Source organism: Lytechinus pictus, chromosome 11 (genome assembly GCF_037042905.1).
Source record: "Lytechinus pictus isolate F3 Inbred chromosome 11, Lp3.0, whole genome shotgun sequence".
Classification (NCBI taxonomy): domain Eukaryota; kingdom Metazoa; phylum Echinodermata; class Echinoidea; order Temnopleuroida; family Toxopneustidae; genus Lytechinus; species Lytechinus pictus.
The window spans coordinates 30,403,395-30,418,618 of record NC_087255.1 but is presented as its reverse complement, the minus strand read 5'-3'; the positions used below and the strand labels follow the sequence as shown (position 1 = coordinate 30,418,618).

At 36.8% G+C, this 15,224-nt stretch overlaps 1 protein-coding gene across 1 annotated transcript; it reads left to right on the top strand.

Moving 5' to 3' along the window:
- Nucleotides 1–1,580: 1,580 nt before the first annotated feature.
- Nucleotides 1,581–7,106, top strand: LOC129271166 (probable splicing factor YJU2B). Its single transcript, XM_064106320.1, has 5 exons — nucleotides 1,581–1,768; nucleotides 2,382–2,585; nucleotides 3,257–3,429; nucleotides 4,476–4,614; nucleotides 4,959–7,106. Exons 1-5 carry the CDS (start codon nucleotides 1,720–1,722, stop codon nucleotides 5,990–5,992), a joined length of 1,599 nt encoding a protein of 532 aa, XP_063962390.1. The 5' UTR covers nucleotides 1,581–1,719; the 3' UTR covers nucleotides 5,993–7,106.
- Nucleotides 7,107–15,224: the final 8,118 nt, after the last annotated feature.

The window sequence follows — 15,224 nt, the reverse complement described above, 5'->3', positions numbered from 1 at the left end:
ATAGTGACTAAGTGAGCTACTTGTCCGCTAAACCGCTTCACAAAGTCCTCATTTGCCAAGTCAAGATCAGGGACAACAACCTGACTAAATTATACTAATTGTGACTGTTGACACCTCCTAACCTGTCATAAATTAGTAACTTCTTTCTTAATGAAGTAGTGATATCACGTGGGTAGACTATGACAACCCGTATAATTATCATTTTACAAAGAAAGCCTTTATGGTTTACTACTGTAAACTATTAAAATTTGATATCCTGACCCGGGGTACCCATTTCAACATCCACATGATTTTTTTAGTCATAAAATGAATTAGTGATTATATCATTTTCTCAGCAATTGAATGCTCTAGTCTGCATGGTTTAGGTATGTTTGATGCATATTTTGCCTCTGCTATTATTTTGATTAGATGTACAGTGTATTTCCAAATTCATCACAATGATTGCAGTTTTATCATAATTTTACTTAAATTTGAAAATTATGCTATTTTTTTACGAAGGCTACTTCTCGTATGTACTTTCTACCGATAGTATCGCTATCAAGGGAATCTCGTTAGGAAACCTGTGAAACAGGTTTAGTAAGATTGGAACCAACTCTGTGGTTGGTGGATAAATACACGTATGACTAACTTGTCCAGATGTTGAGAAACGGGCCCCAGTAATGTATTAATCATTGGTAAATTCTGGTACCGTTGTGGGTCCTATTTTTTTTGTGTGTGTAAGTAAACATTGAATTTTTCTGGCTGAAGAAAAGTAAGATTTCGATAATCATTTAGTCAACTCAAAAGTCAAAACTATTTTTTACTTCCGTCTTTGCATCTGTTGTCATGATTGTAGATCTAGATCTATATCTTTACTTAAATTGTCTTCTCCCTTTTCTTTTTCTCTTTCTCCCTTTTTGTTTTCTGTTTTTTCTCCCTCATCTCCCTCTTCTTTCTCTTCCTGTTCTCCTTTTCCTTCTTTTCCTGCTCCTCCTTTTCCTTCTTCTCCTCCTCCTCCTACTCCCTCTCCTCCTTTTCTGCCTCCATCACACTCCACCTTATCTTCATATTATCCAACATGAACTTCCCCACTTTTTCCTTTTCTTCCAACTTTCTAAAATGTCACATAAATGTATTTTGTTTTCATGATAACTAATATTTGATTGTTTTTTAGTCAAAGCTTTGCTAGTCCCCAGCTTCTGAAGCTGATAGGGAAAAAATCTCAGCATCATAAGCAAATTCAGTACTCGTCATATAGTCAAGCCTAAAATATTATTTCAAGCTAGTGGAAAAATTGTGCCTAAAGTTATTTTATCAAACAATTTAAAATGCTTTTGTTGTGGGAGAACCTTTTTCTAATGAATTAAATTCCTTTCTTTATTTTTCCAAAATTTATATATTTCTTTTCTTTTATTGAAAACCTTTAACTTTGCTTCCCAATTAGAACTGTTGACGATTTGGATGATGTTTTATTTTCATTTGAAATATTTGAAAATATTGGTGTACATTCTCTCACTTGCCACCTATAATATGAATGAAATGCATTTTTATTTCTTCAAAATTTTATCCACAACTATTTGTGTCTACTTTTTCCAGGCGGAGAGAAAGCAAGTGAACCGGTATTATCCGCCGGATTTTGATCCGGCCAAACACAAGAGCATCAACAAGTACCGCAACTCTCACCCGCTGAGAGAGAGGGCCAAGAAATTGAGCCAGGGCATTTTAGTCATCCGGTTTGAGATGCCCTATAACATATGGTGTGGTGGATGCGGAAATCATGTAGGCATGGGTAAGTAGTTGATTTATAAAAATGAAATAAAGCAAGCTAATTGTTTCTAATATTTAGTTGTATTAGCTGAATTTGAATGCACATTTTGAATTTTTAACTGTTAAATGCACTTTCTCTCCTTTGAATGAAATATTAAATACTGGTTAATCAGAGGGGGGAGGGATAGGAACACTTAGTTCACAATTTAGTCCTTAACAATACGGTTCCATGACATTTGCTCCGGCGACAATTGCTCTGATGGAAAATCTGCACGTTAAGCAAAACATAAAACCTCACCTCCAAAAAATAAATGAACTCTAATGCTAATCTTTACATTATTCTGAACCAAAAACTCTATTACAATCCCAACTCTAATCTTATGCCTTTTGAGATATTAAGACTGAAACAATATTTGCAGGAGCAAATGTTATGTTACCAACAATAGAACAATTCCAATTTTTTTTTTATCTGTCAGCAAGTGATTTGAAATGGAAATTATTTGAATTTTTATAAGATTGTTTGACAACATCAATATCAAGGTCTTTGTGTATTCAATTAGTATTCTGAAGTTACCACTTTTGTTGTTTTGAGGTATAATCAATGTTTATTCTTTTGTCCATTTCTATCTTCATAGGGGTGAGGTACAATGCAGAGAAAAAGAAGGTTGGAAAGTATTACACTACTCCCATCTATCAGTTCAAGATGAAGTGTCATCTTTGTGATAATTACATCGTCATGGAAACTGACCCCAAGAACTTTGACTATACCATCATCAGCGGGGCACAACGCAAGAACCAGAAATGGGATATGGCCGAGAATGAGCAGGTTTTGACTGAGGGTATGTCAATAAACTAAAAGCCAGTGGCAAAAAAGTGTTCATCTACAAAAACTTTAAAATCAATCCTTACCTGTGTATTTTGTTTTGTTTCATATGATCCCCTAATTTTTCCTATAAATCTTATTAGTATTTTAATTTCTCTTACAAATTTATGTAATAATTTGCAGTGAAGGTTATATACATGTATTGGTCATCATCAGAAATGTAGCATTGCACATTGAATTATGATAAAAAGAGACAAAATGTTCATGGGGGCGGGGGTAAAGAGTGCATTCCTGAAGAAGTAAGATAGTATGACAATTTTAGTCTGTATGGTAGGGAATTGGGGATACTGCAAGGTCTGAATTACCTGACTTCAGTAAACCATCTACTTAATAATTAGTTCCAAACTTTAAATTATCAATATTTAAATAGATTCCTTTTTGAAAAATATGTTCACATGTTACCAAGGATCCAGTCGAGATATAATTATGCATAAAATGTGTTATAAAGATATCAGCACCCATTTTTCCAATGATAGAGGGTCAAAAGTACCCAATCCCATCCCGCAATTTATTCCTGGTAAAATTGATGTCAAGATTAATTTGCTACCATTTTCATTGTATCCTGTTAATATATATATATATATATATATATATATATATATATATATATATATTTTTTTTTTACAGATAGGGAAGCTGTAAAGAAGCTTTCCCGAGATGCAATGTATAAGTTAGAACATGGTGTTGACGATACAAAAAAGCTGAAGAAAGCCGCACCATCTCTCACAAAGATTGCAGAGATTCAGTCAGCTAAGAAGGATGATTACGACCAGAACCAAGCCCTCAGAAAGAAATTTAGGGTAAGAATCTTATTTTTCAAATTAAAGCCCAGTTCTAATCTCTCTGTGGAAGGTATCACTTATTAACGTAACATGATGATTCCTCAAAGTGTTATTAATGTAGATTTAATTGTATTTGAATTATATGCTTATGGTTCTTTGAAAGAAAGGGGAAGAGAATATGAAAAGAATGATGTGTAAATTTATTTTTTAGGCTTGATTTGTCAATGAAATTTTATGTTTAATTAAAAAGCAAAGTGACTGAAAGGCAAATTATCCACAGTGTACACATTTGAAGAAATATTTGATTTGTCTCTCTATTTGAAGACTAATGCCCTTCTCCCAGCTCAAAAAAAAAAACTTATCCCCTATTAATCAAGTATCACTTACCATCTTGCAGGAGTTTCAGGTCACATGGTCATGGTCAAAGATCTATTAGGGTCAATGAAACTTTGACCATGTCGTGGTATCATCTGTATCAACATAAAAGGCTTAAGTTATGATTTTGAATTTTTCAAGATAATATTGAAAGTAGAAGTCCTACTCCCTATTGCATAAAAGTATAATTATTTTCCAAGTATTGATAGGTTGATGAATGGCATTTCAGATCAATAAACAAATATCAAATATCATTTCAGGTCAACATAATTAGTATTTTATTATCAAATTAATGAGTTTTTGGTGAAATTTTATTAATTTCAGTTGTTTTCAAAGGCAGCACTGCTGCTATATTGAATCAGATAATGCATGCGAGACCGCCAGTGGTGCTCCACTCTTTTTCAGACTGTTTTGTGGATGGTGCTATGACTCTAATAGTGAGAGAATGATATGATCAATGTATTTGGCCCGAATCTGTGATACCATTTTCCCACAATCAGCGATGTACATGTACAGCCATATATGATGCAGCAGTTTGAAGAATCAACTGGTTGGAGGCGAACATATTCAATAAGCTACATATACATATTGCATCTTGTTCATCAGTTTTCATTCAAATTTTACCTATCCACTTCCCTATTTTTTTTTCTTAAAAATAAATTTTATATGGCTTGGATTTTTATTTCTAGACGGAGAAGAAGGAGCTCTCTGCTGTTGAAGCTAGTGACAATGCTCTTTTATCAAAATCTTCTTTAGAGATTGAGCTTGTACCAGAGACTGAGGAGGACAAGAAATTGGCTTCTCTTCTAAAATATTCAGTTCCAGAATGTAAGTTTGTCATAATCCTTCAATCTTTGTTGGACATTGTCTTTATACATGTACATGTATGTATATTGATGAGTTAATTTGTGAATTGGTTGGTTGGTCAGTTGGTCCATATGCACGGATTGATTCATTCATAATCCATTTGATATGATAACGCATTTACTCCCAAGGTTTTCTTTTTTCCATTGATTTTTTAGTTAATAATTTTCTAATTTGTTGACTTGATTTTATTTTTTACTATTGATTAACTGATTTCATATTTCATTAGTTCAAATATCTTTAAAATCATTCACATTCAATCATATAACATCTATAGACTTTTTAACTTCTCAACTTTGTCATTCCAGCTTATGAGGAAAAGAGGGAGCAGAAGCGTGAGTCAATCCAGAGCAGAAACATATTCGCTCCATCCACAGTTAGCTCTCCAAACAGCATTGAAATTTCTCCACGTTCATCCTCCTCGTCATCTTCTTCCTCCACATCCTCGTCATCCAAGAGGTCATCTGGAGCACAGCAAACACTGATCAACAAGGTCATGAAGAAGGCATCGGTCTTTGGATCTCTGGGGTCCAAGAGCAGTAGCAGCAGTGGTCTCAAGGCCTCGGCCAAGGAGTGGCTGGGGAGAACAACAAAATCATTAATAGGTGGGACTGCTGGAATCATTTTGAAAAGAAAACGCAAGTCCAGTGAGGACAATGCTTCTGTTATTCATGAAGTGAGTAAGAGATCCAAGCTGTCTGATGAGACGGAAACTAGGGAAGGTGGTAAATTGACTCTGAAAGGAGGTGCTACCGAAGAGCAGTCAGATCATAGCGTAAATATTGATAAAGATGCAAGGTTACAGGAATTAGACGTAGGTGATACAGAAGACATACAAGGTCTGCAGGATGATCCTATGGACCCAACTAAAGCAGAGAGAGTTCTACCATCAGGAATGTCTTTCTCACCAAAAGCACATCAAATTGAGGAAGGTAGATGCTGCTCCGAGAGTCTGTCTAGGAGTACTCTAAGCTCTTCATCTTTTTCAAACAGTTCCGATAAGACTCCAGGAAAATCAACTGCTTGTGGTAGAAAGGTCTCATCAGGAATCGGGGATACATCCCTGCCAAGCCATACACACTGTGCACAAAGTAGAAGAGAAAGCCCGAACTCCTCCACCGATGTGAACAGCAATTCTGAAGCACAGTCCCAATCACACATAAGAACGTTTGAACATGAAGAGATCGATGCAGCACCCAAGGGTTCTACGTGTGAACATGACTCATCCAGTCTCAGTGTTGAAGGTGACGGAGAAATATCGAGAACAGAAAGTCTCCAGAAAAGCTCACTCTCGTTGGTTTCTTGTTATTCTTCCAGTAGCGGCAGTGAGGATGAGTTATGAAGTGGTATATCCTTTACTCTATCCTTTAACGATAAAATCTATACCCCACAAGTTATACACTACAAACTGTTCATGTTTGATAGTTGAAAGGTAAGGTTAAGTTTTAGTCGTGTGCAGGATTTTTACACGTTGCTGCATTGGTCAGATCATGCGCATTGGAGGTACTCGGGTGTGTATAGTTCAAGTTCCTGTGGTATATCACACATCGCCTCATTGGTCGGATCATGCTAGGGTTAAGGTTCTCTAGTAAGTAGTCTTCAGTGATCTAATCTGTTGAATACCATGTGCACATTTGGTGGGTACTTAATCATGATTTCAAGTCACTCTTTTGAGAATCATCCCCAGTTCTGTGATTCATCAATATTGTAATAATAATAATAATATAGGGTATTTATATTGCGCACATATCCACCTTGTTAGGTGCTCAAGGCGCTCCTATATTACCCGGCTAAGCTAGGCGTTCATAGCGCACACAGCTTTTCCCGGCTTAAAGCCGGGAAAACATTGCTATGTATAAAACATATTTTGTTGTTAATTTTGATGATTATTTTCTTTTGGTAGCGTTAATGGCATGTAAAGGTAAGTTTTACTTATTCAAAAGAACAAATGACAAGGCAGTAAACATTGTTTATTTCGTTCTGATTAATATTTAATTATTCTTTTTGATGGTAGAAAGGACAGACAACAAAGGATACACTAATATAAAAGAATGGTGATAAAAGAGTACCGAAGTGTGACGTCAGTTGCCATGGTGTCATGGCGGGCTAGTTCTAAACAGAGTCGCACCTGATGATCGTCTGTACACATTTGTATTTGCAAAAGACTTTGGCTCGTCTAAAAAATAGTTTGCAAGCCATCAAATTCCGATAGCAGCCATTTTCCCCTATAAAAGATGAGAAACACACGCTTTCATTTAGCGGGTTCATTTGTTTAGAACCAGGCTGCCATGACACCATGGCAACTGAAGATTCCGGGATAAAACAATTATATATTGTTGAACCGCCGTATCATGGGCCAGGAGTACCGCTAGGCTGGGTGGAGCGGTAGCTCAAAACCTAAAGAAGATTGCCATATCTACTTCATACAACTATATTTTACCCTGGGCTTGACCAATTGACTGATACTATTTCTCGATAAAAAGAGGAAAATAGGTGTGGTTATGCAGTCCATGGTTTATGTAAACTACCCACTGTGGTTCTACATCCTCCTGCATTGTCTCCTGGAATGCCCCCATTGAAACATAAGGTTATCACAATCCACTAAAACACTTTTGGAAATAAAGATCAAAATATGATGACCCAAAGTAAAAACTGGTCAAGAAAGGCCAAACTCCATGTGTACATGTAATTAGCTCTTTGGAAAGGTGGTGGGTAACGTGAGAATATGCCTCTTTCAGCGTCACAGAAAGAGTTTCACTTTAAGTGCAATACCGTTATTTCCAATCTTGGTAAATTGAAAATACATTTTAGGGACCATATCATTGACTGTTCAGGGTAGTGCCCAAAGTTTTCTGCTTTCTAGACCTGAAATTCTGCTTTCTTCTGCTTTACAAACCTCAAATTCTGCTTTCTAAATTTCTTCACTTTGAAATTCTTCGAAAGCTCAGTAAAGACACTTTTAAAATTTTGAATGAGTAAAAACTGTAAAAATTCTTACCTGATTTCCTTTCCTACTTCAGTCAGCCCTCAACATCCCCATTGAATTTCAGCAGCATCAACTGCTTAGTGTGTAGCTCACTCAGGCTCTCTCTTCTATCAGTCAACACATGCTTGTATAGTGAAATGACCTTTCTACGTCAACGCTTGTAGTACGCTACAAAAAAAAAGGCTTCATTTGGTGAGCCTTTTCCAATGGAACGTTGGCTGATGTCATCATTCTCACAAAATCTGCTTGAAACTCTCCCTGCTTTTGCATAGAACTCATCATTTTTGACGATGTCAGAGTGCTCTGCTTCATTTTAGGTGCCTCGCCTCCAGTTGCAGCCTTCGCGTTCTTATGCTTTTTCAAATTCATATGGTCAATGCATGTATCCCGTTTGCGCCACTCTACAGTGTGTTTGCAGAAATGGCAGAACATTTGGATCCCATCAGCGTAAAAGCCATCTTTGAATTTTGGTTCGGACGCTCTATATTTTGCAGTCATAATCATCCCCCTAACTTGCTGCTCCGTTTTGATTCAAGCGGCATTGTGATGATGATACGATCAATTCAACTAAATTACAAAAAAAAAGCTATCCGAGCGTGCAGAACAGGACTTTGACTCAAGCAAAGTCGTACTCCAAAGCATGGGGAATTGAATAACTTAAGTCAATGCGCATGCAAGCAGAACGATCAAAACAACAACAGTGCACGTTACAGTACATGTGCATATTGCACAAATGAACATGCATACACGCTACTTGTACGGGCGACCAAGCGTTCCATCACCATAGTAACGTGATGTGCACGTGAATATTGCTTTCGCTATGCATGGAAATTTCCAGAACGAATCGCGCACAAAGGCTGCTGGGATAGCTGCATTGCGTAAGTAGTACGTAGTGTTGTACTTTTAAATTTATTGTGGGTCAAATCTGGTAAGGTTTGCGATCGCGATCAGTAGGCTGGTTTCACAGAGCTTAATTTGTGTAATTCCTAGACTGGATTTTATAGACTGTATTATCAATTAGGATGCTTTTGGAACCAATTTTTTTATACTTTAAAACTAAGATTTCTCACCGAATTCACTGTTTATGGGGGTTTTGGGGGGTTTTTTTTACCCCTTTTTTTCAAAACTGTTTTCCGCTTTCTACCCCGGTTTCCACTATTTCCGCGGAAAATCCGCAAAGCGGAAAACTTAGGGCACTAGTTCAGGGCCTTGCTGACATAAGTATGCAGGGTAACTATCCATAAAAAGTTGCATTACCTCTGGCACATATGCAAGTGCAATATAAATGCATGTAAGGTGTAACATCTTTTGCTATTAAAGCAAAGTAAATATTGGTAACCCTACACCCTGGCATTATATTTTAAAAGAAAATATATTCTTCCAATTCTTAATTGAGACAATCAATCAGTGGTCCGCAGCATTTTGATATCTCTTAGTTTTGGTTGGTCGGGGTGAGAAAACTTAGGCTGATGTTGTTGAGGAGTTTTCTATGTCCAAGGCAGTAATTTAATCTTTATTTTTCACAGGTCGACCAAATCAGTTCTAAATTTGCAGCTGGAATGATTGGCCGTTCACGTCAGCTGGGACTTTGATTGACATCTGCTCTGAAATGGGCATTGCTAGCTATATGAGAATTCATTGACTCTGTCTTCTGTTGGGATGGATGAATGAATGAAAACATGTTCATTGGAGTATTTGAAATGATAATCTGTGACAAATAGCATCTAATATTTGTTCTTGGTCCCTCATAGTAATTGTTATTCTCTGTCTGAATTCAAGGGGTATGAATGGGAACATAAAATTTCCTCTGCAAGCTAGACTCTGGTTCTGACAGAGACTCTGATTCCCAGTAGTATAGCACAGAATCATTGCCTCCTCTCATCTTTCTAGTCGTTCCTCTTACACCAAAATGTCTGGTGATCATTGGTGTTAGCACTGTATTCATCCTGTCTGTCTGAATTCATGGGGTAGCTAGACACTGTTCCTGACAGAGCCTCTGGTTCCCAGTATAGCATAGAATCTTTGCCTCCCCACATCTTGCCCGTTGTTCCTCAAACACCAAAATATCTAGCACCGTCTTCGTCTTTCTGTCTGAATTCATGGGGTAGGAAAGGGAACATTATAAAATTACCTCTGCAAGCTTGAGTCTGGTTCTTGCATAGGTGGTGGTAATCTGTGTGTAGAATACAATGACTGCCTCTAGATATATCTCCAGTTGTTCGTTGTACACTCCATTATCTTGATGTGTTGTATTCATTTCACCCTGCACTCTGTATGCAATGTCACTTGCCATTGCTCTTTGCTGCTTGCAGTTGCTGTGTTTTTGCTATTTCCGGGATCATGCATCTTATTTTTGCTGCGCTGCCAGGTAATTGAGGACTCCACCAATTACCTGGTCTGTTTGGTCCTTCTGAGAGAAATGAACATATACATTCAGGGAAAGCATTTTAAAATCTTTTGAACTTTCCATAAAATTCAATGACTTGCATGCTGAGGCAATTATTTTTTCCTCATGTCTTCTTAGAGATTTCATTTTAAAATAAAACTGATATATCCATATAAATCAATAGAAAGCAAAATAATGTAATGCTAGTCTTCATTTTGTTACTATAGCATACTTTCATAGATAGGACATGAATTATATAAGAACTCCCACAGGTACTAACACACACCAGTTTGATGTAGGTGTCATCACCCACAATATATTCATTGTTTAAAAAAAAAACAATAAATAAACTTGAAATTAGATGATGTTCAGGGCCTTGCTGACATAAGTATGCAGGGTAACTATCCATAAAAAGTTGCATTACCTCTGGCACATATGCAAGTGCAATATAAATGCATGTAAGGTGTAACATCTTTTGCTATTAAAGCAAAGTAAATATTGGTAACCCTACACCCTGGCATTATATTTTAAAAGAAAATATATTCTTCCAATTCTTAATTGAGACAATCAATCAGTGGTCCGCAGCATTTTGATATCTCTTAGTTTTGGTTGGTCGGGGTGAGAAAACTTAGGCTGATGTTGTTGAGGAGTTTTCTATGTCCAAGGCAGTAATTTAATCTTTATTTTTCACAGGTCGACCAAATCAGTTCTAAATTTGCAGCTGGAATGATTGGCCGTTCACGTCAGCTGGGACTTTGATTGACATCTGCTCTGAAATGGGCATTGCTAGCTATATGAGAATTCATTGACTCTGTCTTCTGTTGGGATGGATGAATGAATGAAAACATGTTCATTGGAGTATTTGAAATGATAATCTGTGACAAATAGCATCTAATATTTGTTCTTGGTCCCTCATAGTAATTGTTATTCTCTGTCTGAATTCAAGGGGTATGAATGGGAACATAAAATTTCCTCTGCAAGCTAGACTCTGGTTCTGACAGAGACTCTGATTCCCAGTAGTATAGCACAGAATCATTGCCTCCTCTCATCTTTCTAGTCGTTCCTCTTACACCAAAATGTCTGGTGATCATTGGTGTTAGCACTGTATTCATCCTGTCTGTCTGAATTCATGGGGTAGCTAGACACTGTTCCTGACAGAGCCTCTGGTTCCCAGTATAGCATAGAATCTTTGCCTCCCCACATCTTGCCCGTTGTTCCTCAAACACCAAAATATCTAGCACCGTCTTCGTCTTTCTGTCTGAATTCATGGGGTAGGAAAGGGAACATTATAAAATTACCTCTGCAAGCTTGAGTCTGGTTCTTGCATAGGTGGTGGTAATCTGTGTGTAGAATACAATGACTGCCTCTAGATATATCTCCAGTTGTTCGTTGTACACTCCATTATCTTGATGTGTTGTATTCATTTCACCCTGCACTCTGTATGCAATGTCACTTGCCATTGCTCTTTGCTGCTTGCAGTTGCTGTGTTTTTGCTATTTCCGGGATCATGCATCTTATTTTTGCTGCGCTGCCAGGTAATTGAGGACTCCACCAATTACCTGGTCTGTTTGGTCCTTCTGAGAGAAATGAACATATACATTCAGGGAAAGCATTTTAAAATCTTTTGAACTTTCCATAAAATTCAATGACTTGCATGCTGAGGCAATTATTTTTTCCTCATGTCTTCTTAGAGATTTCATTTTGAAATAAAACTGATATATCCATATAAATCAATAGAAAGCAAAATAATGTAATGCTAGTCTTCATTTTGTTACTATAGCATACTTTCATAGATAGGACATGAATTATATAAGAACTCCCACAGGTACTAACACACACCAGTTTGATGTAGGTGTCATCACCCACAATATATTCATTGTTTAAAAAAAAAACAATAAATAAACTTGAAATTAGATGAATAAAAGCAATCAAAGTTAATAAGGTGATTCCACCCAAATACTGTTAATGACATGAGTTAGCAGTGAAATTATAATGCAGGATTGGTAGGATTCTGACTTGTCAAATTTTTCTTTCAGCTCTTGCAACACATTTCTATATGACTGAAGTTCTGATTTCTCTGAAAAGTCGAGATCACCATCCACAGAATCAAGTGGAACGTCATAGACTTCTTCAAGCTTTCTTTTCAAAGTTTCAGATGCAGATGACAATTCGTGCTGTCCTTCATTTGTTTACTAGAGGCGGGTAGTGAATGAAGCTTGACTGGGGTTTCACCTAACTTGAAAGGATTGAATTCAAATCAAAAGTCTTCTGTGGTGATTCAATGACTGGAGGTTCATTAGGGGTGTCAAGTTCACTACTGGTATCTCCCTTACTGTCACCCATACTGCTACTTCCTTGTTCACAGTGTTGAACCTTCAATTTCTCAAGTTTATCCTGACACTCAAGGCACAACTTTTTTCCCGGAATCAGTATTTTTGGTGGATTCACTAAGCCCTTGTAAGTGTTTAGGTTAACAGTTCGTAAAGATTTCCTGCATGCTTTTTGTGGATGAGAGTTGAATGGACCACAACATTTTTTTTGCAATGTTGAAAACTTGGTAAGAAATTGCTGTACATGATGTAAACATATGTTTTTGATGTCCCGCATCTTCACTCCAGTCCGAAGATTGAGGAGCTTCATTTCATCCTTTCTCCAAACTGACTGCAGTGATTTCTTTCTGGTGTGATGGTATTGATGACAAACATTCCCAGGAGAATAGAAGCTGCAGTTTTCCCTGTAATAGATGCAACATTTTTTGTATTGTATAAAACCATGTATTACATCATGAAATCACAAATCTAAATTTATAAAGTCATTATGCATTAAAACAGATTTTAGCCCATAGGTCTTCCATAATTGGCTGTGAGTTGTTCCAACAACCTTGCAGTACTATCTCTTGCCACTGCAAAGTTATTTGCATCCTTTTGTTTGGCACTGTGATTTTATTTATATTTTACCATCATGGCTCATTCATCTTGCCAGACTCTCTGGAATGGATTGCCAGAAATGAATCTCTTCATATTAAACATAAAATAAACTGAGAAATTTGCACAAATTGTCAACCACACTACTTCACATTCATGAAAACAAGGATACATCTTGAAATTATGATTCCAACACCATGGAACAAAATGATGCATTACATGGGATTTTTAGAGCATTATGCTGATAACGCAAGTGTCATGAGTTCTGTTTAACTCCCTTACATAGCAAGGTTAGGGTTAATAGGTGAAGATACTTCGAATCAGAGGTACTAGTAATAAAGTTTGGCTATTAAAAAAATATATTTTTTTGCCAATGAAGTCAATCAATTAAACAGCTCAAAGCTACAACAAGCTGTAAAGCGGCCTTGGTGAAGTCGTTCAGATTGCATTCAGAATATTCTCATACCAGAACAGTACACCGGATGCATTTTTTAAATTTTTGTTTTACCTTCTTTTATGTGAACCTACGCCAGAAGGTGTACAAACAGTATGCCACATGTGCAAATACATGTAAGACCTTGAGCGAGCTAATTTTCCTTTAGTGTTTTTGATAAAGATGGGCTTGTCCTGCATGATGACCATTTGAAAATCCTTACTGGTTCTCTTTTGGGATATTCTTTTGCATTTAAGAGAATTCAGTCTCTCATCTTCCATATTTCAAGTGGTAGCTATAGAATATATCATTACCAAAGAGCTTAGATTACTGCTTCTTACACCGCATTTCACCATATTAAAATGAGTGTCTGTGTAATGCTTCCCAATCTCCTGCCATATGCACACAGCCGTTGCGCAAATTGCGAAGGAGAAAGTGAAGGCATCACTGGCGCCATCATTATTTCATGACAAAGGAAATGATTGATATAAAGAAAAACAAACACATGTACCTGAGCAGCTAATTTGACCTTCATTCTGTGGGCTGGAGTAAGATGAATATGATCCTCAGTCAGGCGGTGAAGCATTCTTAGTCCAGTCTGCTGCTGCATGTCCCACTCATACATGAATGATGTGTTTCCAAGAAATACTGAGCCCTCTGAACTAAAAATACAGATATATCAGAACCTTTTTATTAGAAATACATGTAGATTCAGCAAATATCAAATACCAAAAATATTTAAGTTTTTAAACTTAAAAAAAACCATCTAAAACATTCTTTTCAATTATCTTAATTTTCTCTTGAATTATTACAGATAATCTTGAACACTATATTAGTATTAGTATTAGTAGTAGTAATAGCAGCAGTAGAAGTAGAAGCAAAAATAATGCAGGAAAAGGGTCATGTAAAAATTTTTTTTTTTAATAGTACATGTATGTACACATGCTTAAAACCAAATCGATTTTCTTTCTACCTCCATGCTTTTACCTTTTTGCTTTTACCACTTAAGAAAACAAATTTAAGTGACTTGAGAGAGTTATATACAAAAAACCAACCTCAAATGAAGTAGTGAAATGTGGAAAACAATATTTATTTCATAAATGTGTGTGAAAATCTGTTTACCTCCATGGCATAATCAAACTTAAAAAGCTTTAGCAATAATTTTGATATTGAGTATTTTCCCTTAAATAAGCTTTTCTTCTTAAAGCTCCAAGCTGCTTTAAGCTGCTCTGTAAAAAAAATTGTTACACATACATTACAAATTAATGATCAACATATCAATTACCATCAAATTTCTGGATTTGTTGTGGAATCCGGAGTTCTCTAGGTTGTTCCTGCATGTCTTCAGCAGATGAGGTGCATCACTGAAGAGGTATACTCTCCTCCATGTAGAAGGATGTATAAAACTGTATTCATCATTGTTCATCACCATGTTATAAAATCTTCTGTTGGAAGAAGCTCCATCCGACACCAAGGCTCTTATTCTTACACCATACAATTCTATCAGTTCAATCGCCTGTAAAATGATGGTGTAGAGCTGGTCGCTGGAGACACCATTTTTTGCGAAGTAAGCCACAGTGGGGTGAAAACTGTGGCAAATGCCACGGACCATGATAGCCAGGACATGGCTTGCCATTGGTGGGGCAGCTTCCCTTATGCAACTTCTAGCATACGATGCAAGTTCATCATTAAGGCTGCCCATGGATGTAAAGCCGATGATGCTGCCTGTTGAGTGGTTATATACATGAGGCCTTCACTTATTTTCACTTTGTCAAAGCATAGGGTTGCATTCTGATGGGGCTGTAAGGCTAAGAGAACACCCTCAGGCAACAAGATGGCACCATG